The 26,714-nt window shown below is 48.1% G+C and overlaps 3 protein-coding genes across 17 annotated transcripts in view; 2 read left to right on the top strand and 1 right to left on the bottom strand.

Annotated features, from left to right (window-relative positions):
- NRBP1 (nuclear receptor binding protein 1) overlaps nt 1-21,574 on the top strand; it is a 32,621-nt gene extending 11,047 nt beyond the window's left edge. Inside the window, exons 1-20 of one of the 6 annotated variants that reach the window (XM_063788783.1) lie at nt 7,136-7,525; nt 7,661-8,074; nt 12,597-12,831; nt 13,021-13,143; nt 13,338-13,439; nt 13,820-13,909; nt 14,071-14,111; nt 14,482-14,576; nt 15,071-15,094; nt 16,101-16,184; nt 16,395-16,453; nt 16,610-16,708; nt 19,105-19,237; nt 19,719-19,824; nt 19,968-20,018; nt 20,121-20,256; nt 20,443-20,496; nt 20,583-20,646; nt 20,883-20,938; nt 21,024-21,574. In XM_063788783.1, the coding sequence (XP_063644853.1) occupies nt 12,622-12,831; nt 13,021-13,143; nt 13,338-13,439; nt 13,820-13,909; nt 14,071-14,111; nt 14,482-14,576; nt 15,071-15,094; nt 16,101-16,184; nt 16,395-16,453; nt 16,610-16,708; nt 19,105-19,237; nt 19,719-19,824; nt 19,968-20,018; nt 20,121-20,256; nt 20,443-20,496; nt 20,583-20,646; nt 20,883-20,938; nt 21,024-21,128 (1,632 nt within the window). In that variant the 5' untranslated portion in view covers nt 7,136-7,525; nt 7,661-8,074; nt 12,597-12,621 and the 3' untranslated portion in view covers nt 21,129-21,574. 6 annotated transcript variants of the gene reach the window in all.
- KRTCAP3 (keratinocyte associated protein 3) lies at nt 21,574-23,621 on the top strand. 7 transcript variants are annotated; one of them, XM_054678305.2, is made up of 7 exons: nt 21,659-21,755; nt 21,901-22,085; nt 22,164-22,223; nt 22,399-22,605; nt 22,723-22,857; nt 23,274-23,385; nt 23,513-23,621. In XM_054678305.2, exons 1-6 carry the CDS (start codon nt 21,728-21,730, stop codon nt 23,379-23,381), a joined length of 723 nt encoding a protein of 240 aa, XP_054534280.1. In that variant the 5' UTR covers nt 21,659-21,727; the 3' UTR covers nt 23,382-23,385; nt 23,513-23,621. The 7 variants fall into 7 exon arrangements, with proteins under 7 accessions (XP_016803744.1, XP_054534280.1, XP_063646088.1 ...); XM_063790018.1 differs by having other exon boundaries at nt 23,510-23,621; XM_001157754.8 differs by having other exon boundaries at nt 23,274-23,621.
- A 75-nt stretch (nt 23,622-23,696) lies between these two features.
- The window catches only part of IFT172 (intraflagellar transport 172), a 44,303-nt gene continuing 41,285 nt past the window's right edge, over nt 23,697-26,714 (bottom strand). For 2 of the 4 annotated variants that reach the window (XM_003308933.6, XM_063790010.1), the window contains exons 42-48: nt 26,521-26,640; nt 25,587-25,682; nt 25,256-25,315; nt 25,072-25,170; nt 24,624-24,777; nt 24,342-24,433; nt 23,697-23,845 (exon numbers count right to left, since the gene is read on the bottom strand). In XM_003308933.6, the coding sequence (XP_003308981.2) occupies nt 23,756-23,845; nt 24,342-24,433; nt 24,624-24,777; nt 25,072-25,170; nt 25,256-25,315; nt 25,587-25,682; nt 26,521-26,640 (711 nt within the window). In that variant the 3' untranslated portion in view covers nt 23,697-23,755. Of the gene's footprint in view, nt 23,846-24,341; nt 24,434-24,623; nt 24,778-24,879; nt 24,957-25,071; nt 25,171-25,255; nt 25,316-25,586; nt 25,683-26,520; nt 26,641-26,714 lie in introns of all 4 variants that reach the window. The other 2 variants (XR_010149591.1, XM_016948252.3) reach the window with 2 other exon arrangements.

Genomic DNA, 26,714 nt, shown 5'->3' with positions numbered 1-26,714 from the left:
GTGACAGAACAAGACTCCATCTCAACAACAACAACAAAACAACAACAACAACAACACGGCCAGGCGAGGTGGCTAACACCTGTAATCCCAGCACTTTGGGAGGCCGACAGGGGTGGATCCCTTGAGGCCAGAAGTTCGAGGCCAGCCTGGCCAACATGGCGAAACCCAGTCTCTACTGAAAATACAAAAATTAGCTGGGCATTGTGGCACGCACCTGTAGTCGAAGCTACTCAGGAGGCTGAGGCACAAGAATAGCTTGAACTGGGAGGCAGAGGTTGCAGTGAGCCGAGATTGGGCCACTGCACTTCAGCCTGGGCAACAGGGCGAGACTGTCTCAAAAACAAACAAAAAAAAGGGCAAAATAAATAATACATGAATTTGATTTGAACATAATTGAACACAATTGTGGAAATCAAATAATCTCAGCTGAATTAATATTTAATTGGGCTATGTTTGTCTTTTTATTTCTCAGTGGCCCTATTTATGTATTTGTTTATCTTAGAAGTTGACTCAGTTCCTTATGATAGGACTTACAGGTATACAGCCAAATAATGTTCCCATTTAATAACTTTTAAAATGAAGCTCAGAGGCCTAAGGTATGAGGCAATGCCCCAAGGCATCATTCCAAGACAAGGATAAGGTGTGAGCTAGGGTTATGGTTACTATCCTTCAGCCTAATGACAGGCTATCTGTATCAGAATCACCTGGAAAAATTCTTAGACATGCAGAAACTCAAGTCTCCCTGACCCCAAGATTCATATTCAGCTGATCCAGGGAGGGTCCTGGAGATGTGTGTTTTAAAACACCTCAGCTAATTCACAATTATCAAGAAATCTAGGCTTCTCTTATTTAGTTTGAAATCATACAGAAATGTAAATGCAATTTTTATTTGGCCTTCAGTTTGAAAAAAGGCTCTTTTGGAAGAAAGGATCCACACCACATCCCTAGAGAAATGATTAGATTGAAGGCATGGCTTGCAAGCCTCACATTGAGAAAAAAAAAAAAAAAACTTAGAGCAGAAACCCAATAGGTTTTCCAATTGCCCTGATCTGTGGGAACTAAGACCTTGAAAGATTCTAGACAGTTTTATTGGAGTATGGGTGCGGCAACTCAAACCTATAATCCTAGCACTTTTGGGAGGCTGAGGTGGAAGGATTGCCTGAGCCCAGGAGTTTGAGGCTGGAATGAGCTATGATCACACCACTGCACTTCGGCCTGGGCAACAGAGCAAGACCCTGTCTCTAAAGAAAAAAACAAACAAACCTCACTCATTGTGAATTTAATGACTTTCAGTAAATTTACAGAGTTCTGCAACTGGCATGTCACAATGCAAGTTATAGTCCACATGGGAAATTAGGTTAGCAGGTCACCAGGGAAGCTCAGACTTAGAACAAATAGAAATGAGTAGTCTCAAAAATAGACAAGTGAGATTGCATCAAACAACAACAACAATGGAAACTATCGACAGAGCGAAGAGACAGACTATGGAATGGGAGAATATATTTGCAAACTATGCATCTGATAAGGGGCTAATGTTAATATCCAAAATATATAAGAAACTCAAACAACTCAATAGCAAGAAAAACAGGCTGGGCACGGTGGCTCATGCCTGTAATCCCAGCACTTTGAGAGACCAAGGTGGGTGGATCACCTGAGGTCAGGAGTTCCAGACCAGCCTGGCCAACATGGTGAAACTCTGTCTCTACTAAAAATACAAAAAATATGGCTGGGCGCAGTGGCTCAGGCCTGTAATCACAGCACTTTGGGAGGCTGAGGTGGGAGCATCACCTGAGGTTGGGAGTTTGAGACCAGCCTGACCAACATGGAGAAACCCTGTCTCTACTAAAAATACAAAAATTAGCCTGGTGTGACCGGGCGCAGTGGCTCACGCCTGTAATCCCAGCACTTTGGGAGGCCAAGGCGGGCGGGTCACCTGAGGTCAGGAGTTTGAGATCAGCCTGACCAACAAGGTGAAAACCTGTCTCTACAAAAAATACAAAATTACCCAGGCGTGGTGGCAGGTGCCTGGGCCTCCCAGCCACTTGGGAGGCTGAGGCAGCAGAACTACTTGAACCCGGTAGGCGGAGGTTGCAGTGAGCCAAGACTGCACCATTGCACTCTGGCCTGGGCAACAAGGGTGAAACTCTGTCTCAAAAAAAAAAAAAAAAAAAAAAAAGGCGGGGGGGCAAAGTACCTGAATAGACATTTCTCAAAAGAAGATATACAAATGGCTAACGGGTATATGAAAAAAGTACTCTAATAATCAGGGAAATGCAAATCAAAATCACAGTAAGATATCACCTCACACCTGTTAGAATGGCTGTTATAAAAAAAGACAAAAGATAACAAGTATTGGTGAGGATGTGGGGAAAAGAGAAAAGAGAACCCTTCTCGTACACTATTGGTGGGAATGTAAATTGGTACTACCATTAGGGACAACAGTATGGAGAATCCTCAAAAATAAATAAATAAAAAATTTAAAAGGCTAAGAACATCTTAAATTTGAATAGATATTGCCAAGTTGCTTTTCAAAAATATACCACCCAGAGTATGTTAGGGTTCCTCTTCCCCTGCATCCTTACCAACACTGAGTAATACCAATCTTTATTTATTTATTTATTTATTTTGAGACAGACTCTTGCTCTGTCGCCCAGGCTGGAGGGCAATGGTGCGATCTCAGCTCACTGCAACCTCCGCCTCCCAGGTTCACTGGGTTTAAGTGATTCTCCTGCCTCAGCCTCCCGAGTAGCTGGTACTACAGGTGTGTGCCACCACACCCAGCTAATTTTTGTATTTTTAGTAGAGACAGGGTTTCACTGTGTTAGCCAGGATGGCCTCAATCTCCTGACCTCGTGATCTGCCTGCCTCAGCCTCCCAAAGTGCTAGGATTACAGTCATGAGTCACCATGCCTGGCCCAAGTAACATCAATCTTTTTAATTTTGATGATACATTAATTAAAAAAAGATATCCTGTTTTAATTTGCACTTATTTAATTATAAGTGAAGCTAAACATCTTTTCCTATGTTTATTGCCCAGTTGTATTTCCTCTTCAATTTCTTGCCTATTCAAGTTTTTTTGTTTATTTCTTTACTGAGTTGATCATTTTTTTTCTTTCTGGCTTGTAAGGGCTCTTTGTACACCAGAAAAATTCTATTGTCTTCCCAATCTCCTACAATGTTAATTTCATCCTCTCACTACTGGAATTTTACTCTCAATTTATTATAAGTTTCTACTGCAAAGCTCTTTTTTATTCTTAATTCTCCATGATCACTTCAGCATTCGGGATTACTGAACAGCTCTTTCTTAAAATTTTCTACTCACTTCCTTTTCATAATACTGATTTATTTCATTTCTCTCTGTTTCTTAAATTAAGAAAAATTATCTTAATTTTTCTCCTCTATCTTTACTTTCTATTCCTCTTCCTATTAATGTACCCAAAGTTATATCCATTGTTCTCTCTATACCAGAGTTTCTTGCTCTGTTACAGAGGCTGGAGTGTAGTGGCACAATCACGGCTCACCACAACCTTGACCTCCTAGGCTAAAGCGATCCTCCTGCCTCAACCTACTAAGTAGCTGGAACTATAGGGGCATGCCACCATGCCTGGCTAATTACAAAAAAAAAAATTCTTTTTTTTTTTTTTGAGACGGTCTCACTCTGTCGCCCAGGCTGGAGTGCAGTGGCGCGATCTCAGCTCACTGCAACCTCCACCTCCAGGGTTGACGCCATTCTCCTGCCTCAGCCTCCCGAGTAGCTGGGACTACAGGTGCCTGCCACCACGCCCAGCTAATTTTTTTGGTTTTAGTAGAGACAGGTTTTCACTGTATTAGCCAGGATGGTCTCGATCTCCTGATCTCGTGATCTGTCCGCCTCGGCCTCCCAAAGAGCTGGGATTACAGGCGTGAGCCACCGCACCCGGCCAAAAAAATTCTTTTATAGAGACAGGGTCGCACTATGTTGCCCGGGCTGGTCTCAAACTCCTGGGTTCAAGTGATCATTCCACCCTGGCCTCCCAAAGTACTGGGATTACAGGCATGAACCACCGTGGCCAGGTGCCTGTTTTTAAAATTTTTTTTGAGACAGTCTCGCTCTGTCACCCAGGCTGGAGTGCAGTGGCCCAATCTCGGCTCACTGCAAGCTCCACCTCCTGGGTTCACGCCATTCTCCTGCCTCAGCCTCCCGAGTAGCTGGGATTACAGGTGTGCGCCACCATGCCCCATCTCTACTAAAAATACAGCCAGGGATGGTGGCACATGCCTGTAATCCCAGCTACTCAGGAGGCTGAGGTAGTAGAGTCGCCTGAACCTGGGAGGCAGAGGTTGCAATGAGCCAAGATTGTGCCACTGAACTCTAGCCTGGGTAACAGAGTGAGACTCCATCTCACAAAAAAAAAAAAAAAAAGATATATGTAGCTAAATGCTCATTGCTGCTTTATTTATAATAATAAATGATGAATGTTATCCCAATGTCCACAGGTAGTTACTAATTAAATGCTGGCATATTTGGACAGTGGAATATTCTGCTGGTTAAAAATTAACCAGTAAAGGGTCGGGCACGGTGGTTCACGCCTGTAATCCTAGCACTTTGGTAGGCCAAGGCAGGCGGATTGCCCGAGTTCAGAAGTTCAAGACCAGCCTCGGCAACATGGTAAAACTCTCTCTCTACTAAAAATATAAAAATTAGTCGGGCATGGTGGCACATGCCTGTAGTCCCAGCTACTTGGGAGGCTGAGGCACAAGAATCGCTTGAACCTGGGAGGTGGAGGTGGCAGTTAGCCGAGACTGAGTCACCGCACTCCAGCCTGGGTGACGGAGTGAGACTCTTGTCTTAAAAAAAAAAAAAAGGCTGGGTGCAGTGGCTCACACCTGTAATCCCAGCACTTTGGGAGGCCGAGGCAGGCGGATCACGAGGTCAGGAGTTCAAGACCAGCCTGGCCGACATGGTGAAACCCCATCTCTACTAAAAATACAAAAATTAGCTGGGCATGGTGGCGCGTGCCTGTAATCCCAGCTACTAGGGAGGCTGAGGCAGGAGAATCGCTTGAACCCAGGAGGCGGAGGTTGCAGTGAGCCACGACTGCGCCACTGCGCTCCAGCCTGGCGACAGAGCAAGACTCCATCTCAAAAACAAAACAAAACAAAACAAAAAGACAACAACAAAAAAAAACTCAAGTAAAGTAAAAAATTAAAGTAGTGGTTAAAAAATTAAAGTAGGGCCATGTGCACTGCCATAGAAAAAAGTGAAAAAGGTTATGTAGTATAAACTTGTTTTCATTTAAAATTATATACACATATGTGAATATATACTTAGAAAAATAAAAATAAAAGGTCAGGCGCGGTGGCTCATGTCTGTAATCCCAGCACTTTGGGAGGCCAAGGTGGGCAGATCACGAGGTCAGAAGATCGAGACCATCCTGGCTAACACGGTGAAACCTCGTCTCTACTAAATATACAAAAAATTAGCCAGGCATGGTGGCACACGCCTGTAGTCCCAGCTATTCGGGAGGCTGAGGCCAGGAGAATCTCTTGAACTTGGGAGGTGGAGGTTGCAGTGAGCCAAGATCGTGCCACTGCACTCCAGCCTGGGCAACGGAGCGAGACTACACCTCAAAAAAAAAAAAAAAAAATACACCAAAGTCTTAATTATTGGGGGAAGTAGGATTATAAGAGATTTCACTTTCTACAGAAATTGTTAATATTCATATTACTGTTGTCAGCATTGTTGTCATAAAGCAATTAAAAATGCCTAACACATAGAAGCTACTATATAAATATTACATTATACTAAAATAGTTTTGGGAATATTTTTGCGTTGTTTTTTGGCAATGAGCATGAATTATTTTTATAAGCAGGAAAAAATAAATACATGAGGTGGTGAAAATGCAGGTAGTATTTGATCATTTTAAATGTAATGAAGGGTTAAAAATGAGAGCTAGAGGATGCCAAAGGGTCCTCTATGCATACTTGAAAGGACCTAGTTGAAAGGGGAAGGTTGATAATGATAAGGCCCCAGGCAGAAGAGAATGGGAAACTCTAATGATAACATGAACTGATATTTAATGAATGTTTACCCTGGGCCAGGTGTTCCAATTGCTTTTGAGCCCTCAGGAAGGAAAGGTTAATCTTTTCCTTTAAGATTAGAACCAAGAAATTATTTTATTTATTTATTTATTTATTTTTTAGGTGGAGTCTTGCTCTTGTCGCCCAGGCTGGAGTACAGTGGCCTGATCTCAGCTCACAGCAACCTCTGCCTCCGGGGTTCAAGTGATTCTCCTGCCTCAGCCTCCTGAGTAGCTGGGATTACAGGTGCCCACAAGCACGCCTGACTAATTTTTGTATTTTTAGTAGAGACGAGGTTTCACCATGCTGGCCAGGCTGGTTTTGAACTCCTGACCTCAAATGATCCGCCCGCCTCAGTCTCCCAAAGTGCTGGGATTACAGGCATGAGCCATCGCTCCCAGCCCAGAGCAAAGATTCTTAACCTCAGTTTCCTGAAATTATATCCTAAATTTGTTGGGTAAGTGCATTTTTTAAAGTACAAGAGAAGGCCCATAAGTTACATCAGATTTTAAAAAGGGTGTTTGAGCCCCCCTCTTCCAAAGATAGAAGAATCAAGGAAGAAAGGGTAAAACATACATATATATATATATATATATTTTTTTTTTTTTTTTTTTTTTTTTTTTTTGAGACGGATTCTCACACTCTGTTGCCCAGGCTGGAGCGTAGTGGTGCAGTCTTGGCCTACTGCAACCTCTGCCTCCTGGGCTCAAGTGATCTTCCCACCTCAGCCTCCCAAGCAGCTTGAGAGAACAGACATGTGCTACCTCGCCCGGCTAATTTTTGTATTTTTAGTAGAGACGCAGTTTTACTACATTGAGCAGGCTGGTCTCGAACTCCTGACCTCAAGTGATCCGCCCACCTCGGCCTCCCAAAGTGCTGGGCGTGAGCCACCGCGCCCGGCCGAAAGATTGGTTTTAAAAACGAGTATTTTGAGATGATGAGAAAACGAGAGGGTTTCTGCCATTTGTCCTTTCTCCCAGTGAAACAGGATTAGAGATTCTCTTTAAGGACAGTAAAATTTGGTGATTGTGACATTTCCAAGTTCTGTTGATTGATTCATCATCTTCCCTCCATCATACACGTCTAAGGGCAGAGTGAACTTCCATCCTGAAGGGTCCGCGCTTAGTTTTCGCAGATTAATAGCTCACCAAGAATTTATCATCTTTTCTTTCCACTAACTCGAAACCAATCTAAATTCTTTCCAAACATCTTCTCAACGTAGTCTCCTTTGATGAAATTTACTGTTTCGGATTCTAGACTTGGCTCTTACCAACTTAACTTTCGGTTAATAGCTTAATACCTCTGATTCAGGTTTTTGCATTTGTCAACTACCATTGAATGATAATTTCAATGAGTTCGTTCTTACGAGGATCAAATGAAATAACATCTGTGAAAACCTCTTACAAAGTTTAAGCAAATAGTGCTAAGCAATCACCAAGCGTTAACTACTAATTTTCAGTGTTAGGTAATTTTTAAAAGCTTTCCGGAGAATTGGCGTGCTGCACACCAGTCTCGTTCCAAAATAATGCAGGCGGGGGCTGGGGTGGGGGCGCTCCTCTCGGACTGAGGCTATGTCTTTCGCTCCTTTTGTCTTTTCCAGGCATTAGAACTGTCATGGCGCCTTCAAGAAGAGGTAGGAGGCCCTCTCTGCGTCCAGCAGAACCATCTGGGGCACCTGGACCGGGCGGTGGGGTGGACAGAGAGACGAGCCCCAGCTGGGACCGAAAACATCGACCCCTCCGAGAGGTCTCGGCCGGACAGGCGCAAGGGGAGGAGAGCGGGTGGAAGCCTACCCCAGCGAACGCCCGAGGGCCGGGCCCCGCCCACCCAGAACGTCACCCAATGGAAACCTGCCGGCGGTGCGGCACCGCCCATCGTTGGTCCGGGCGCCGCGAGGGCGGGGCCCGCAGTTCGGTTGCGCTGCGGAGCGCAGCTGTGAGGGAGTCGCTGTGATCCGGGGCCCCGGAACCCGAGCTGGAGCTGAAGCGCAGGCTGCGGGGCGCGGAGTCGGGAGGTTAGCGCCCAGGGAAAAGAGGGCCCGGGAGGGAGGGGTTCGCGAGAGGACTGAAGGATCGGCCTCCGAGGCCCGGGACGGTGGGACCCGCCAGGCGGGTGCTGAAGGCGGCCCTGCTCACTCAGTAGCCCAGGCCCGATCGGGCCCTGCCTGCTGGAGCCGAGGGGCCGCTTCGGCCCCGCAGTCGCTGCTTAGCCCTCCCTGGGGTCTCTGGCTTGGCGGCGGCGCCCCGGCATTCTGCGGGCGCGGGTCGGGAGGCCCTGGCGTTCGCTTGGAACTCCGGCTGCGAGAGGCGGGGCCCGGCGGGTGGGGGCGGGGGCGGGGGCGGCGGCGGCGGTCGCGGCCCGGCGGCCTGCGGAAGCTCGGCGGCCTGGCCTGGCCTGCTCGCGGGGCGGTGCGCAGACTGCGCGGGGGCGTGGCCTGCGCCCCTGACTGCGCTGTCAGTCCGGCCTTTGATGAGGTGGCCGCCGCTGGCTCCCTGGGCCCCAGCCTGGTTCCCGCGCGGGCCGCGGCTGCCTTCCAGACGCAGGGCATGCGACCTGTTGGAGTGTGAAATTCTAGGGGCCGGGTTCCTCCCCAGAGCGGTTTTATTTCCGACTGGACTGTGCTGCGGGTCTCAGAGGCCCTCTGGTCCGTTCAGGGTGAGGACAGCTGAGAGGCCTGGGCCCGTGAGCTCTTGCAGAGGAGTTGACACGCAGAGGGGCTGCTGTCCAATAAACGAAAGTCTCGGGGAAAAACTTTGCAGGGCGATCTGCATTACTCCAAAGTGAACACACTGCATGTCTCAGGGTGGCTGGAGGCGGCGAGGAGAATCCCCTTATGGGAGTATATGAGATTTTCCATGTGTTATCTCTTTAAAACCTCTCAGCGGCTCCGAGGCAAAACTCCCAGTGTCGCAGAGGTTTCTTCATCAATAGGAGTAGTGCTGGAGAATCTTGGGCACTGCCCTCATTTTGCCTGCGAAGGAAAAATTAGGAAGGGATAAAAAGTCACAAAAATTAGGAAGGTGGGGGGGATAAGCAAATTCCAAGGGCATCTATCTCTGATGAAGGGTTGGTGTCTCCTGTGGTGCCCTACTGTGGATTAGTTATTTGTGTCCTCGGTCCAGAAGTTTCTCTGGAGCCCATTGGCTACAGCTTTCCTGTATTAGAATTCTACTGTTATTTCCTACTGTAGTCTGGCTGGGAATTTTATTTAGTTGTTCAGATTCTAGATGCATTCAGTGAATGCAGCTGCTCAAGGAAGTAACTAATAGTGTCTTACCATTTTCTTAGCTACTTTTCAGAAGAAGGAACATGATCTCTAACAGAAGTTTTCTGGTAGATTACTAAAACAGGCAGATAGTAGCTTTCCTGGCTGGCTGAGTTAAATCCCTCTCCAGCGATCCTCCCACTTCAGCCTCCTAAGTAGCTGGGATTACAGGCATGAGCCAGCGCGCCTGGCAAATCTCTCTAGAATAAGTCAGGATCTAGAAAATAACATAGGGAAAGAATATCTTGCCAGATTTCCTCTGTACTGCCTATTGCTCTTTGGTATTTACTAGACTGTCTTCTAATAAAAATCTCCTGAGTTGAGTTAAACGTAGTGTAGATTGGGGGCAGAGATGGGCACAAATGGGCATTAGAGAGTTCTAAAAATAAATGTGGGCTTTTCAAAAGATTGGTGTGTTGACTGGAGACTTCTGAACTTAGAGGAGCACATTTAGTTTCCAGGGTATCAGTTTCTTTTTCTTTTCTTTTTCTTTTTTTTTTTTTTTTTGAGTCATAGTCTCACTCTGTCACCCAGGCTGGAGTGCAGTGGCGCCATCTGGGCTCACTGCAACCTCCGCCTCCTGAGTTCAAGTGATTCTCGTGCTTCAGCCTCTTGAATAAGCTGGGATTATAGACGTGCGCCACCACACCCTGCTAATTTTTGTATATTTTTGTATTTTTTTGTTGCCCAGGCTGGTCTCGAACTCTTGAGCTCAAGCAATCTGCCTGCCACCATCTCCCAAAGTGCTGGGATTACAGGCGTGGGCCAGCTTGCCTGGCCCAGGGTATCTCTTTCATACTGTAGAGAACTCTCTTGAGCCGAGCACACACAGGTTCCAACTCCTTCACAGTCTTTATTCTTAGAGATATGAAATAACATTAAGTGGTTGTCTTGTGAATTTTTGTACAAGTTAATGGCATTTAGCTCTCAATAATTCTTTTTCTTCAAGTACCCATGACCCTGAAAAAAATGTTATGCTGTATAATACTTTTTCCTATAAAAGTTGTACTTTGAGTTATTTATACTTGTAAGAAATAACCTAGGCTGGGTGTGGTGGCTCACGCCTGTAATCCCAGCACTTTGGGAGGCTGAGGCGGGCGGATCATGAGGTCAGGAGATTGAAACCATCCTGGCTAACACGGTGAAACCCCATCTCTACTAAAAATACAAAAAATTAGCTGGGTGTGGTGGCACGTGCCCGTAGTCCCAGCTACTCGGGAGGCTGAGGCAGGAGAATCACTTGAACCTGGGAGGCGGAGGTTGCAGTGAGCCGAGATTGCGCCACTGCACTCCAGCCTGGGTGACAGAGTGAGACTCCATCCCCTCTGCCAAAAAATAAATAACCTATATCAGATCTAGTCCCCCAGAGAATGGAAACTTCAGAGCCTTTGAGCAATGTGAATGAAATGAAAGCTGGAAGCTTAAAGTCTTAGCTCTGGCTTGAATTTGTGGCTGCTTGAATGTGGGCATTTATTTTGTTTGTTATTTTATCTCAAGGACTTAGCCCAGTGCTTGGCCCACAATAAATGCTTAATAAAACATCTGTTAAATGAGTGAATGAAAAAAAATGTTGTTAACCAATACCCATTTGTCACACTCACATCACAGGAAAGGTGAGGTCATCAGGGATGAAGTCACTAACAACTGCCAGTCATCTGCCCCAAGGGTAGCCTCACCATGGACTAGTGGGCTTGTTCTGTGTAGAGAAGGGATGGATAGTGAATGCCAAGTTTAGTTCTAGCTGGATAAATTAGCCAAGGGTTTCAGCTGGATAAGTTGGCTGAGGGTGCTACAGGTCTAGCCTTAAGGCTGTCTCACTGAAACATTTTGGAGTCTGGAGTCATCTGTTCTGAATAGCGCCCACATAGTTTATATTTTTTTATTTTTTGAGACGGAGTCTCACTCTGTTGCCCAAGCTGGAGTGCAGTGGCACGATCTCAGCTCACTGCAACCTCTGCCTCCCGGGTTCAAGTGATTCTCCTGCCTCAGCCTCCTGAGTAGCTGGGACTACAGGTGCGTGCCACCACACCCAGCTAATTTTTTTATTTTTAGTAGAGACAGGGTTTTGCCATGTTGGTCAGGCTGGTCTCGAACTCCTGACCTCAGGTAATCCACCTACCTCGGCTTCCCAAAGTGTTGGGATTAAAGGCGTGAGCCACTGTGCCCGTCCACACATAGCTTAATTCTTGAGCACAGTAAAAATAGGGTATACTTGGGGATTCAAAGGGAAGCCTATTGGATGAGTATTTGCCAAGAAGGAATGGAGCACCTGATTTTGCTGTTGATTTGAACCTTACTGTAAGTGGGATTAGACTGCCATAAATCTTGTGTTTGTCATTCCTGGGAGGGTCATCTTCAACTAAGATAGCTCCCCTTTTCTAGACTAGAGTTAGGAGAATAGTTAATGTTTCAGTATTTAGGACTGATTCTGATTTTGGATTTAAAGGAAACAAAGGTGGTGTGTGTTTTCTATTTTTAATTTTTAAAAGTTTTGTGTAGAGACTGGGGTCTTTTTATGTTGTCCAGGCTGGTCTCAAATGCCTGGCCTGTTTTATTTTCTTTTGAATTTGCAGATAAGTATTAGGATTATTAAATCTTTTTTTTTTGTTTGTTTGTTTTTTGTTGAGACAGGGTCTCCCTCTGTTGCCTAGCCAATGGCATGATCATAGCTCACTGCAGCCTCAAACTCCTGGGCAATCAAGAGATTCTCCCATCAGCCTCTCGGGTAGCTGGGACTATAGCTGTGTACCACCTTGCCCTGCTAATTTTTAAATTTTTTTGTAAAGATGGGGTCTCACTTTGTTGCCCAGGCTGGTCTCAAACACCTGGCCTCAAATGAACCTCTTGCCTCGGCTTCTCAAAGTGCTGGGATTACAGAGGTGAGCCACTGTGCTCAGCTGGATTACTAAATTTTTTTTTGAGATGGGGTCTTGCTCTGTCACCCAGGCTGGAGTGCAGTGGCGTGATCTCAGCTCACTGCAACCTCCACCTCCCTGGTTCAAAAAAATTCTCCTGCCTCAGTCTCCTAAGTAGCTAGGACTACAGGCACGCGTCACCACACCCAGCTAATTTTGTATTTTTAGTAGAGATGGGGTTTCACCATGTTGATCAGGCTGGTCTTGAACTCCTGACCTCAGGTGATCTGCCCACCTCAGCCTCCCAAAGTGCTGGGATTACAGGCATGAGCCACCGCGTCCAGCCTGGATTACTAAATCTTTACAGATGTATCCTGACTTTCTCTGCCTTCTCCCTCTGTATTTGCCCCAACCAGTGCAGGCCTGAGTGTTCCTTCCAGCATGTCGGAGGGGGAGTCCCAGACAGTACTTAGCAGTGGCTCAGACCCAAAGGTAGAATCCTCATCTTCAGCTCCTGGCCTGACATCAGTGTCACCTCCTGTGACCTCCACAACCTCAGCTGCTTCCCCAGAGGAAGAAGAAGAAAGTGAAGATGAGTCTGAGATTTTGGAAGAGTCGCCCTGTGGGCGCTGGCAGAAGAGGCGAGAAGAGGTAAGGTTATGGTACAGTCACTCTTGGGTGAGTGAATTCTGGAAAGGTGAGAACTGGAAGAGCAAAGTCTTAAAAGAGGCCAACCAAACTTCAATAGGTTGGGGGCTAGGAGGAGATGATCATATGGAGTGTTAAAATGGAGGATTTGTGAGATAAGTTTAATCCTCTTTCATATGAATTTCTTCTCAGGTGAATCAACGGAATGTACCAGGTATTGACAGTGCATACCTGGCCATGGATACAGAGGAAGGTGTAGAGGTTGTGTGGAATGAGGTACAGTTCTCTGAGCGCAAGAACTACAAGCTGCAGGAGGTAGGTGATGCTGAAAAGGTGAAGCCTGGGGAATGTTGGAACACTGATGTTAGAGAGGAATTGGTGTTGGGAAGCTGCCCGTGAGGAGAGTATGTTGGGGTTAGATCGTTTCTGGGGAGGGATAGGGAATGGCTTCTCAGGATTATTACAGTGATTTGTGAACTCTGTTATTCCACTGTCTCCCTTGCTTTCAGGAAAAGGTTCGTGCTGTGTTTGATAATCTGATTCAATTGGAGCATCTTAACATTGTTAAGTTTCACAAATATTGGGCTGACATTAAAGAGAACAAGGCCAGGGTAAGAATTTTTTCCCCATATTTCCTGAACTTATTGCAAAGAGACTAGCTACATTTATTATTGTTCCTTTTACACTCAGAGATTAAAACAAGGTAGTTTTGAAACAGAACTGGAATCAGCTGCAATGGCGATAAGAGTAGGGCTTCAGTTGTCACCTATGCCTTTTGTGTGGCTATAGATTGGGCAGAAAATGAGTGAACTTTTGCTTCCTTCTTCCCATAACTTTTATTGCTTGTTTTCATTGCCCTATTTAGTCTAAGTAAGTAAAGCTAAGAACAAAAGGAGAGAAATTTTAACAAACCTTCAAATTTAAAATATGTTAACAAGGGAAGGGATCATTTCTACTATAAGGCCTTTTAGTAAGTGCTTTGCCTCCCCAGGTCATTTTTATCACAGAATACATGTCATCTGGGAGTCTGAAGCAATTTCTGAAGAAGACCAAAAAGAACCACAAGACCATGAATGAAAAGGTATAGAAGGAGAGCAGACAAAGTTTGAGGCTGGTTTTTGGGGGTGGTTTTAAAAAGGACTATGTTAATAATGAAGCTGATCAGGAAGGGACGGAAGGAGCTAGTGGGAGAGAGTTAAGAGAGGGAATTACTGCTGACCCTTGGATCCAACTTTGTTCCAGGCATGGAAGCGTTGGTGCACACAAATCCTCTCTGCCCTAAGGTAAGTAGTACCTGCTTAGTTTCTTACCCATATTTCCTGATGTAGTTACTCCAAACAGATTTCAGGGCACTACTCTTCTGTTCTATTCTGCCTCTCCCCACTTTCTTTGAATCATATACTGTCAAGATTAGGCCCCCTACGGGTCTTTTAAAGGGTGCGTCCTAATGCCCTAACCACGACACTTATCTCCTACCTCTTTCTCCTAGTGCTTATCCAGCTATTTAAATCATCAGGCATAATGGAGATTCAGAGTGTGGGGATTATCTTTATGGTGACCAGCAGGAGACCTGGCCCTTGCTCCTCTTAACCCTTGGGTTCCCCCTGCCCTTAATTTCCCAGTGGCCCCTCTAACAGCCCAGTGCCCCCACAGCTACCTGCACTCCTGTGACCCCCCCATCATCCATGGGAACCTGACCTGTGACACCATCTTCATCCAGCACAACGGACTCATCAAGATTGGCTCTGGTGAGGGGAGGGAGAGGTTCTGGGCAGGGGAGCCTCGGGAATTTGGGAACCATGGGGGTAAGATGAAAGGAATGGGGGATAACAAGCAAAATTCTGAGGTGTGGGCTGGTGAGAAGAGAAAGGACCTTGCTAGGAGTAATTAATAGGAGAGGCCAGTTAATTAGTGGAGAGGGGGTAGGATATATAATCTTACACCTTTTTGAAGGGAAAATTGGGGTTAATACAGAGATACTGATAGGAGGCTGGGAAAGGGCAAGAGATGGGTTTGAGGTTTGATTTGAGCCCTGGGGCCAGACCCTGCCAGAGGAGGTTCCAGGCTGTGCCTGCTGTGAGTGCTTTCGTTTGCTGTGTATCGTATGCAGTGTACAACATTTCTGTGTGCTGTGTCTGTGTGGTATTTGTGTGTCCATTTGTCTGGGGCTTGGCTGCTCCATCGCTCACAACTTTTCTCTGTTTTCCTCCCTCCCGCTTACGGGCTGCTCTGTTCCCAACAGTCTTTCATAGGATTTTTGCTAATGGTGAGAGCTCCCTCTGCCCCACTTAGGGCTCTGTTTGTGCTCCCTCTGCTCCCTTGGCGGCTGCCCAGTGCATGCAGTCGTGGGAGCAAACCCTCTTCCCCTATCTTCCCTGCCTAATTATGCCTGCTTAGTTTCTGCCCTGCCAGCCCTCCGCCTGCTTGCCCCTTCATAACCTGCTTGTTTCCTGTGGATTCTGCCTGGCTGGCCACTTACCTCCTGGATTCATGTTCTCCCTCATCATCAGGCTAGTTCCCAGATCATACTGTGCTCCCAGATTCTCTGTGACTTGTAGTCATTGTTTATGATCTGAGTGAGTCCAAATTGGGCCTGGTCCTGGTTCCTCGTTCAGCTCTGTGGCAGACAGTGTTGAGGAATAAGGGGGTAGAACAGGAGTCTAAAATGTTTTGGTGGATTAAAAGTGGAACAGATTCAAGGGTATTAGCTCAATTCTGAGCTGTTTTGAGTTTCACTCAGCAAAGGTGGGTAAGAAGGAGGCTACCTCCTGAGCTGTATGTTAATACTTCTTATCCTTATTTATCCAAGTTCCTGAGGTCTCCAATTGTCCCAGATTAGGAAGGGCTGCCTGTGTTTTTATGTTATTTGCAGGGTGGATGAAAAAACTAAAACCAAATATTTTCATGTGAGCAGGGATTAGAGGTACCTGGGATTTAGGGAAGGTGAATGCAGTACAAGTGAAAATTTTTCCTTAAACTTCATTGCTTCTAGACCAGCCTGAAGCCCCTGTGTATCTGTTAATTTAGTCTGGTGCTTTTGTTGCTCCTGATTTAGGGACATTAGATGAGAAGCAGTAGGCCTAAGAAAGGGGAGGTAGGTGGCATCCATGTGTGGTCTGTAGTTCAGGACAGGAAAGGGAATACGTTTGTGCCTGTTGAGGGTCATCAGAAAGGAGACTTCAGGAGAGAATTTGGCTTTTGGGGCCTCTCTCTGGAGTGAGACTATTCTTCATTGATGATGGTCAGATTGTGGGTGTCTCCCCTACTCCCAGTGGCTCCTGACACTATCAACAATCATGTGAAGACTTGTCGAGAAGAGCAGAAGAATCTACACTTCTTTGCACCAGAGTATGGAGGTGAGCCTTCCTGCTTTCTCTGCCCTGTCCTCATCCCCCTGCTTTTGCACCTTATAACTTGAGGTACAGAGGCAATATAACTGAAACTTCTAGGCCTTCTCTACCAGCATACAAAATATTTTTCTTTTCTTTTTTTTTTTTCCTAAGGCATTCCTGCCAACCCTAGCCCCCAATCCTCTGATTAACCAAAGCCTTCTCTGTTTTCCCTAGAAGTCACTAATGTGACAACAGCAGTGGACATCTACTCCTTTGGCATGTGTGCACTGGAGGTGAGGGGACTGGAGGGGAGGGGGGAAAGGGGTCAAATGAGAAAATGGAATTGGGAATGGAGGGAAGACAAGTAAGGCGCTGGCTTGGAGGGAGTGATTGTGGGAGCACTGAAGTTCTTAGGTGTCTACTTTTTTTTTAATTCTTCCTCACTGAAGATGGCAGTGCTGGAGATTCAGGGCAATGGAGAGTCCTCATATGTGCCACAGGAAGCCATCAGCAGTGCCATCCAGCTTCTAGAAGACCCATTACAGAGGGTAAGGATCTTCAGGATCACTCCCTCCTCAACTGACCTTCAAATGTCTTCTGGTTTTTCTTCCTTTGTACCCACTGGGTATATGCTCCTAAGAGCTAGGGAACATAACAGAAAGGACACGAAAAATCTATAAACATTTTCTTAGGAGGTGCCTACCATGTTTTTGCATAGAAACACACAGGTAAGGGGGTTAAGATGGATGATGCTGGGGTTACAAGTTGTGTGTTGGAAGCCGGGCATGGTGGCTCACGCCTGTAATCCCAGCACTTTGGGAGGCCGAGGCGGGCGGATCACGAGGTCAGGGGATCGAGACCATCCTGGCTAACATGGTGAAACCCTGTCTCTACTAAAAATACAAAAAAAATTAGCCAGGCGTGGTGGCGGGAGCCTGTAGTCCCAGCTACTCAGGAGGCTGAGGCAGGAGAATGGCATGAACCCGGGAGGCAAAGCTTGCAGTGAGCTGAGATCGCGCCACTGCACTCCAGCCTGGGCGACAGAGAGAGACTCCGTCTCAGAAAAAAAGAAAAAAAAAAAGTTGTGTGTTGGCTGGGCGCAGTGGCTCACACCTGTAATCCCAGTACTTTGAGAGGCTGAGGCGGGTGGATCACTTGAGGTCAGGAGTTTGAGACCAGCCTGGCCAACATGGTGAAACCCTGTCTCTACTAAAAATACAAAAATTAGCTGGGCATGGTGGTGTGTGCCTGTAGTCTCACCTACTCGGGAGGCTGAGGCAAGCTTGAACCCGGGAGGCGGAGATTGCAGTGAGCTGAGATTGGGCCACTGCACTCCAGCCTGGGCAAGAGAGTGAGACTGTCTCAAAAAAAAAAAAAAAAGTATGTTAATTTGAATGTGTCTACATGGAGGTAAATTAATTTGATGGTTACTTCAGGCAATTGCTGTATACTCTCAGACAGCCATTTTTATATTTTTAAGCACATCAGTCAATTTAAACCAGTTGTTTGGGATTTTATATTTATACAGTTTTAGTTAGGGACGGTGGCCTGAAATAATGAGCTAAGATTTAAAAGACATAAGGTTATGAATCAGTTGATAGACTATAGTAAGCAGAGCCTGGACAGGAAGGTCCAAACAAGAACAGTTTGTAACTCATTAGATAAGTATAGTAGGGAACAGGAGAGAAAAGAAGACTAGTGGGAAGTCAGGAGGATAGTGTGGAGTAAGTTTCTACTTCAACATTGAGGTGGAGTATTCAAGTGAAAGATTAGGTATGTGACCTTGTTAGCCTTCAAGGTTAAAAGCAGGAAAGCAGGTTAATTGTCATGGGACATGCAGGAGGTAGAAAAGGAGGCGGTGGTGGAACATGGTGGCTCATACTTTTAATCCCAGCACTTTTGGAGGCTGAGGTGGGAGGATCACTTGAGCTCAGGAGTTTGAGACTAGCCTGGGCAACGTGGTAAAACCCTATCTCTATGAAAAATAAAAATAAAAATTATCTGGGTATGGTGGCACATGCCTGTGGTCCCAGCTACTCTGGAAGCTGAAGTGGGAGGATTGCTTGAGCCCAGGAGGTTGAGGCAGCAGTGAGCTGTGATTGTGCCACTGTACTCCAGCCTGATTGGCACAGCAAGACCCTGTCTCAGAAAAAAGAAAGGAAGAAAATAAGGCAGAATCGTTAGAGGAATCCTGGGAAATTCAGTGAATTCAGTGATTGTGGGCAAAGGAAATTGTGATACTAGGCTTGTGAAATAAAAAAATGGTGAATATTGATCACATTGGGTAAGTTTGGGAAGAGAGAAGCTAAATTTGGCAAGATTTAGAAAAGAAGATAGGCAGTGAGTTGACTAATAAAGCAGAGAGGTAGAAACTAAGGAAAAAGAAAGTGTGGGGCCGGGCGCGGTGTCTCACGCCTGTAATACCGGCACTTTGGGAGGCCGAGGCGGGTGGATCACGAGGTCAGGAGATCAAGACCATCCTGGCTAACATGGTGAAACCGTCTCTACTGAAAATACAAAAAATTAGCCGGGCATGGTGGTGGGCACCTGTAGTCCCAGCTACTCGGGAGGCTGAGGCAGGAGAATGGCGTGAACCCGGTAGGCGGAGGCTGCAGTGAGCTGAGATTGCGCCACTGCACTCCAGCCTGGGCGACAGAGCGAGACTCCGTCTCAAAAAAAAAAATTGTGAACATTAAAAAAGAAAGCTTGTGGTTGGAGAGCAGAAAAATAATTAAAATCAGAAAGGCAGTGGATGGTATCTTTCATATAATATCTTACAGTTTTTGAAGCCCTTTCAGGTGCATTTGTCAATATATTGTTTTCTCAGCAAGTGCTGAGCACCTACTATGTACAAAGCCTTGTGCTAAGTAGAATGAGAGCTATAAAGATGAACACACCGGGGGCTTGCCAGATGCCTGCTCCAGTTCCTTGTTTCCTTTTCTAGGAGTTCATTCAAAAGTGCCTGCAGTCTGAGCCTGCTCGCAGACCAACAGCCAGAGAACTTCTGTTCCACCCAGCATTGTTTGAAGTGCCCTCGCTCAAACTCCTTGCGGCCCACTGCATTGTGGGACACCAACGTGAGTCGTCTTGGCCCTATGGGGAATAGTCTTCCAATCTGGAGCCCTGTAACTATCACTGGCATGCTTGTTTTCCTCTTCTATTTCCAAAGGGATTCTTTTTTTTTTTTAAGACAGTCTCACTCTGTCTCTCAGGCTGGAGTGCAATGGCTTGATCTCAGCTCATTGCAACCTCCAGCTCCCAGGCTCAAGCGATTCTTGTGCCTTAGCCTCCCGAAGAGCTGGGATTACAGGCATGTGCCACCATGCCTGGGTAATTTTTGTACTTTTAGTAGAGATGGGGTTTCGCCATGTTGGCCAGGCTGGTCTTGAACTGGCGTCAAGTGATGTGTCCGCCTCGGCTTCCCAAAGTGCTGGGATTACAGGCATGAGCCACTGTGCCAGGCCTCCAAAGGGATTCTTTACCCCTTTGCCTGCATGCCTTCTATGACATTTAATCTGACTATCCCTTCATAATATCCCACTCCATCATGCCCTCCAGACATGATCCCAGAGAACGCTCTGGAGGAGATCACCAAAAACATGGATACTAGTGCTGTACTGGCTGAAATCCCTGCAGGACCAGGAAGAGAACCAGTTCAGACTTTGTGAGTAACTGAGAGGGTCTGAAAGGGGCAGATTGGTCACTACCACTCTTGAGGCTCTGTAAACTGTCCATTCTCTGGGAATGCTTGAATTTGCTATTTTGCTTGTTTCTTTCCTTCCATCTCCTTTCTCTTTTCTCGTCCAGGTACTCTCAGTCACCAGCTCTGGAATTAGATAAATTCCTTGAAGATGTCAGGTGAGAGCAGAGTGAGAAGCAGGCTTTCTTGAGGAAGCAGGCAGGGTTGGGTATCCTAAGGCGTTCACAGAGCCCATGTGACCTGTCTTCATCTCCCTCCAGGAATGGGATCTATCCTCTGACAGCCTTTGGGCTGCCTCGGCCCCAGCAGCCACAGCAGGAGGAGGTGACATCACCTGTCGTGCCCCCCTCTGTCAAGACTCCAACACCTGAACCAGCTGAGGTGGAGACTCGCAAGGTGGGGGCTGTGTGGGTGTGGATTGTCTCCATGGTTGTGGTGGAAGGGAGAGAGGACATCTCAAATAAGGCTCTATCCTTTAGAGAAAATGCTCCCTAGCAGCCGTGCCCTATGGGCTCGAAAGACGTCTAGGTATTGGGTTTTTTATGGACAGGTCTCTAGAGTGACCCTCTCTTCCCTCCCTAGGTGGTGCTGATGCAGTGCAACATTGAGTCGGTGGAGGAGGGAGTCAAACACCACGTAAGGCTCAGGGCTAGGGTTGCGCAGGGCTAGTAGCCAGAGGGTAGGGAAGAAAAGTCTCATTTTCTGACTGTCCTATTCTCCAGCTGACGCTTCTGCTGAAGTTGGAGGACAAACTGAACCGGCACCTGAGCTGTGACCTGATGCCAAGTGAGTGTCTCCTTTCCCTCAGAGGATGGAGAGTCTATGAGCCTTATCTTTTAGGGACATATTCAGGGGTGGGGGAGGTGACAAGGCAGTAACACATTGACTCACATAGAATGACTATCTTAGACCCTAAAGCAGTGGGTGGATCTGACTGACAGTTTAGCCCTAGTGGGGCTGTCTGAAGGGCCCCAGGTCCCTCAGTCCCGTACTGTACTCACCTCCTTCTGTTTCTTTGTCAGATGAGAATATCCCCGAGTTGGCGGCTGAGCTGGTGCAGCTGGGCTTCATTAGTGAGGTGAGGTTTCTGCCTTCATCTGCCCTGGCTGCCCCCATGCCTTCTCTTCTCTCAGCCCCCATCTTACTGAGCTCTTCTCCCCCAGGCTGACCAGAGCCGGTTGACTTCTCTGCTAGAAGAGACCTTGAACAAGTTCAATTTTGCCAGGAACAGTACCCTCAACTCAGCCGCTGTCACCGTCTCCTCTTAGAGCTCACTCGGGCCAGGCCCTGATCTGCGCTGTGGCTGTCCCTGGACGTGCTGCAGCCCTCCTGTCCCTTCCCCCCAGTCAGTATTACCCTGTGAAGCCCCTTCCCTCCTTTATTATTCAGGAGGGCTGGGGGGGCTCCCTGGTTCTGAGCATCATCCTTCCCCTCCCCTCTCTTCCTCCCCTCTGCACTTTGTTTACTTGTTTTGCACAGACGTGGGCCTGGGCCTTCTCAGCAGCCGCCTTCTAGTTGGGGGCTAGTCGCTGATCTGCCGGCTCCCGCCCAGCCTGTGTGGAAAGGAGGCCCACGGGCACTAGGGGAGCCGAATTCTACAATCCCGCTGGGGCGGCCGGGGCGGGAGAGAAAGGTGGTGCTGCAGTGGTGGCCCTGGGGGGCCATTCGATTCGCCTCAGTTGCTGCTGTAATAAAAGTCTACTTTTTGCTAAAAGCGTCGTGTGTTCGCGCCTTTCCCGCCAGGGGGAGCGGGCCCGGGGCGGAGGCGGGGCCCAGGTGGGAGGGGGACCCGGGACGGAGGCGGGGCCCAGGTTGGGGCGGGGCCGGGCCCAGGTACAGCGGCCCTGCGGCTGGCGCGGCGGACGGGATGAGGCGCTGCAGTCTCTGCGCTTTCGGTAACTTCCGGGCCCTGGCGTCTAGTCTCCTTACCCTGGGGCTACCCTTGCCCCGTCCTACTGCCCGCGGTTAACCCGCCGCGAGCCGCCTCTCCCCTCCCCCCTCCCCCCCCGACTCAACCCTGCCCTCCCCCGTGCTTTGCAGACGCCGCCCGGGGGCCCAGGCGGCTGATGCGTGTGGGCCTCGCGCTGATCTTGGTGGGCCACGTGAACCTGCTGCTGGGGGCCGTGCTGCATGGCACCGTCCTGCGGCACGTGGCCAATCCCCGCGGTGCTGTCACGCCGGAGTACACCGTGGCCAATGTCATCTCCGTCGGCTCGGGGCTGCTGGTGAGCGCGGCAGGCGACCCGGGCGGGGGCCGGGCTCCCGGAGAGCCCAGCAGGCCAAAGGCTTTGTGTCTTCCACAGAGCGTTTCCGTGGGACTTGTGGCCCTCCTGGCGTCCAGGAACCTTCTTCGCCCTCCACTGGTGAGAGGGACTTCCTGGAGCTTTTAACGAGTAGGCTTGAGTCAGGGAAATGGGGGCTGACTGAGCTTGGTCTTTCAATAGATTGGAGGAACCTCAAATAGAGAAACTGGGTGTCTAGTCACTGGGAGAGTTAGCCAGGCCCAGGCTGCTCACCCTGATCTCCTGTCCCTGCCAGCACTGGGTCCTGCTGGCACTAGCTCTGGTGAACCTGCTCTTGTCCGCTGCCTGCTCCCTGGGCCTCCTTCTTGCTGTGTCACTCACTGTGGCCAACGGTGGCCGCCGCCTTATTGCTGACTGTCACCCAGGACTGCTGGATCCTCTGGTACCACTGGATGAGGGGCCGGGACATACTGACTGCCCCTTTGACCCCACAAAAATCTATGTGAGCACATTCTCTTCCTTCTTGTGGTCTACAAAGCCTTGGTCCTGCCCTTTTAATTTCCCCTATTTGCTGCACTTGCCCTACTCCCTCCTACTCCCCATCCTTCTTGCTTTTCAGGATACAGCCTTGGCTCTCTGGATCCCTTCTTTGCTCATGTCTGCAGGGGAGGCTGCTCTATCTGGTTACTGCTGTGTGGCTGCACTTACTCTACGTGGAGTTGGGCCCTGCAGGAAGGACGGACTTCAGGGGCAGGTAAGGAAGGCGAACAGGAAGGGTTCATTCCACAGAGATTGGCTGTGTTGCAAAGATGCTGACCGGCCGGGTGCGGAGGCTCACACCTGTAATCCCAGCACTTTGGGAGGCTGAGGCAGGCGGATCACTTGAGGTCAGGAGTTTGAGACCAGCCTGGACAACATGGTGAAACCTCGTCTCTACTAAAAATACAAAAAATTAGGTGGGGTGGTGGGCGCCTGTAATCCCAGCTACTTGGAAGGCTGAGGCAGGAGAATCGCTTGAACCCGGAAGGCGGAGGTTGCAGTGAACCGAGATCGCGCCACTGCACTCCAGCCTGGGCAACAGAGCGAGGCTCCGTCACAAAAAACAAAACAAAAAAATGATGCTGACCTATCATTCAGGGCGAGGGTGTCTAACTCTATCTTCTTCTGCAGCTAGAGGAAATGACAGAGCTTGAATCTCCTAAATGTAAAAGGCAGGAAAATGAGCAGCTACTGGATCAAAATCAAGAAATCCGGGCATCACAGAGAAGTTGGGTTTAGGAAGGTAATGGGCCTTGAAGGTGGTGGCCCGGGTAAGAGTGGGGACAAGGAAGTGCTCTTAGAACTGGGTCTAGGTCTTGCGATGCTGCTTTCCCCTCTGACCTGGGTTGGTTCTCCCCTCTGTCCAGCAGGTGCTGTTCCGAGACTCAGTCCTAAAGGGGTTTTTTTCCCACTAAGCAAGGGGCCCTGACCTCGGGATGAGATAACAAATTGTAATAAAGTAACTTCTCTTTTCTTCTACTTGATTATGATTCCTTTTGGGGAAAAGGCACTGTGTGGTGTTGGGAATGACTTTGATCAAAGAATACAGTGGTCTCAATTATTTATAAAACTTTAATGAGGGAGAGGCCCTAACTCTTCCTCAGCTCTACTGACTACTGAAAGGAAAAGCTGGTGCTGGGGAGCCCTCCACACCACTGACTGATGAATTTCAGCACGTCCTGGCACACTGGGCTGTGGGAGGTCTGTGAGCAAATGGAAGAACATGAGAAGAACTTGTTAATGCTGGAAATACAAAATCAGCTCCATCGCAGGCTTCAGGGTCTGCATCTGCCTTCCTGTAATCCCACCCATCTTTCTAGTGTGTATGTGGGTTTTTTGTTTGTTTGTTTTGAGACAAAGTCTTGCTTTGTCGCCCAGGCTGGAGTGCAGTGGCACAATCTCAGCTCACTGCAACCTCTGCCTGTCGGGTTTAAGCGATTCTCCTGCCTCAGCCTCCTGAGTAGCTGGGACTACAGGTGCACGCCATCAGACCCGGCTAACTTTTGTATTTTTAGTAGAGACGAGGTTTTAACCATGTCGGCCAGGCTGGTCTCAAACTCCTGACCTCAGGTGATCTGCCCACCTTGGCCTCCCAAAGTGCTGGGATTAAAGGTATGAGCCACTGCACCCAGACTTGTTTTTTTTTCTTTTTTTAGTGCTGCCCTCTCTGCCTTCATTCTTCAAGTCCTCCTCTCTAACCTTGATGGCCATAAGGAATTTATTCCAGTTGTCCTTGTTAGCAGCCTTCCCTGGCCGCTTAAATTCAATTTTGTTCCTCAGAATGGGGTATCCTGTGGAGGAAGAAAAAATGATGAACTGGGGTTTGAGAGAGACTGAGGAGGGAAAAATGAGGAGCAGCCTGGGGGGTAGAAAGCACAGTCCTGTCTTTTGTACCCTTTACTGAATCCTAGTAAAATTAAGTTTATTGATCCTGCTGCTTTCCACCCACCACAGGATCTGGGGTGCTGTAGGCTTCTATACCTGTAATAAGGCAGGGCAGGGCTCGAACCCCAGTGCTCGCTGCCACTAGGGAGGCCTCGTAGGCGCCACGCTCATCCCGAGGCAGAACCTGCTCCAGCCGCTGGTCCATGGAGACTGTAAGCACCCAGTCTCGAACCTCTTCTCTCTCAGCCTCCTGGAAAGGACAAGAGGGAGTGGTAGCTTCACACAGGGCAGGGCAGGGCAAGTTGGGGTGGATGGGTGAGGAGGGGGTTTGCTAAGCCCTCATCCTGTATACCAGCTTTTAGCCACGAATCCTCCTTGGATTGGGGGATGCAGTCACAGCCTTTTCTTTCTACTTTGCTTCTACTTTCACTGAAAAAACAGTGAGGGCTGAGGTCCTTCCAAAGATGGCAGCACAAAGATATTCTCCCTCCTCAAGGCACTCACACTGGTGAGGCCTTCCGGTTTTCCAACCCTGTGCCCTTACCGGTACATGCTGCTTAGCTGGGAGTGGCACCTCAAAGGGAATGTCTGTATCCTGAAAATCAGAGTGGTCAAGGCCATCTAGAGTCCCTTCCTCGATTGCCTGCAGTAGAGTGGGCAACCATGAACTAGGCACAGCTCGCGACCGGCAAAAACCTCCACCCTCGGGGCACAGCTTCCCTACTCACATCGGTCAGGTCCAAAAAGCGATTGAGGAAGATGAATGCCATGTTATCCCAGCCAACTGCCTGCAGCAGAGAAGAGTTGCAAATGGGAGTGAACAAGCTGGGTTTGAATGCTACTTCTCTGGGATCCAGATGCAAATGGGAGTGAGCAAGCTGGGCTTGAATGCTATTTCTCTGGGATCCAGGGAGAAAAATCCAGGAAGACATAGGAGGACTACATCCTCCGTAACATCAGCCCTACACTCAGCTTTCCTCTACCAGAGCAGAAGGGATATTCTATTTTCCAACCTTTAACTTCCTCCTATCTGCCCCACCCTTCCTTGTCCCAGCTCACCTTGGCAGCAATGCCTGCTTCATAGAAGGCTTTGTCTACAGGTAGTAGCTGGGTGTGACGCAAGAGTGAAACAGAAAGCCTGGCAGCCACGGTTTCCTGGGATTAAAGTCAAAGCATTACGAATATGGCACTATAGTGACTGAGCTACCAGACCAATGATCCTGTAAGGCAGCCACAGAACTAAAAAACAACAATTATTATTAAACTGCTCTGGATCTCAAGCTGTTCTGGGTCTTGGTTTTTTTTTTTCTTTTTTTTTTTTTCTCTGAACAAGACACCTGGGCCTAGGTTCAATTCTTTCGCCCAGGCTGGAGTGCAGTGGTGCCATCTCAGCTCACTGCAACCTCTGCCTCCCGGATTCAAGCAATTCTCGTGCCTCAGCCTCCTGAGTAGCTAGGACTATAAGCGCACATTACCATGCCTGGCTAATTTTTATGTTTTTAGTAGAGATGGGGTTTCACCATGTTGGCCAGGCTGGTCTCGAACTCCTGGCCTCAAGTGATCCACCCGCCTTGGCCTCCCAAAGTGCTGGGATTACAGGGGTGAGCCACCACACCCACCCACCTAGATTGTTTCTAAGGTTCTTTCCACTTCTAGAATTCTATCATCCAAGTACATGAAATAAATATACAGTGAACAGTCAAAAATAAGCCCAGAATATGTGTACATTATAAGAGGTGAATAAAGAAATCATGGGATTTGGATGTTTAAACATAATGAGGCTGAGGCTGTGTAGGCACAGAGCCCTAAAAAGGTCGGAAGAAGAAAACCTCAGCAAGGGCTAAAGATTTGTTTAGACAGAAGAGAAGCTGAAAGACAGGTGGGGAGATTCAAGAGCCCAGGCTGAAGAATCCAGAACGTGAATCAATTCAGCTTTATACATTTGCAGATGGGCCCTTCTGACTGAGTGTTCCTCCGCCCCCCTACATCTCACCAGCTGTTTGACACTCTGGGCTGCAGAGCGCGTGGCATAGTAATGAGCGATCAGCAGCATCGTCTTGAACTCCTCATGGACTGGAGAGTTTGCCTCACTGGACTTCACCAGGTTTTCACACTAGAGGAGGGAGACAGCACAGCCTGGCTCAGGGGTCAGAGGAGTGCCAGGGCCATAGAGTGGTCTCTGATAGC

The sequence above is a fragment of the Pan troglodytes genome, chromosome 12, assembly GCF_028858775.2.
Source record: "Pan troglodytes isolate AG18354 chromosome 12, NHGRI_mPanTro3-v2.0_pri, whole genome shotgun sequence".
Taxonomy (NCBI): Eukaryota; Metazoa; Chordata; class Mammalia; order Primates; family Hominidae; genus Pan; species Pan troglodytes.
The sequence above is the reverse complement of the archived record's forward strand: the minus strand, read 5'-3'. Positions and strand labels throughout refer to the sequence as shown.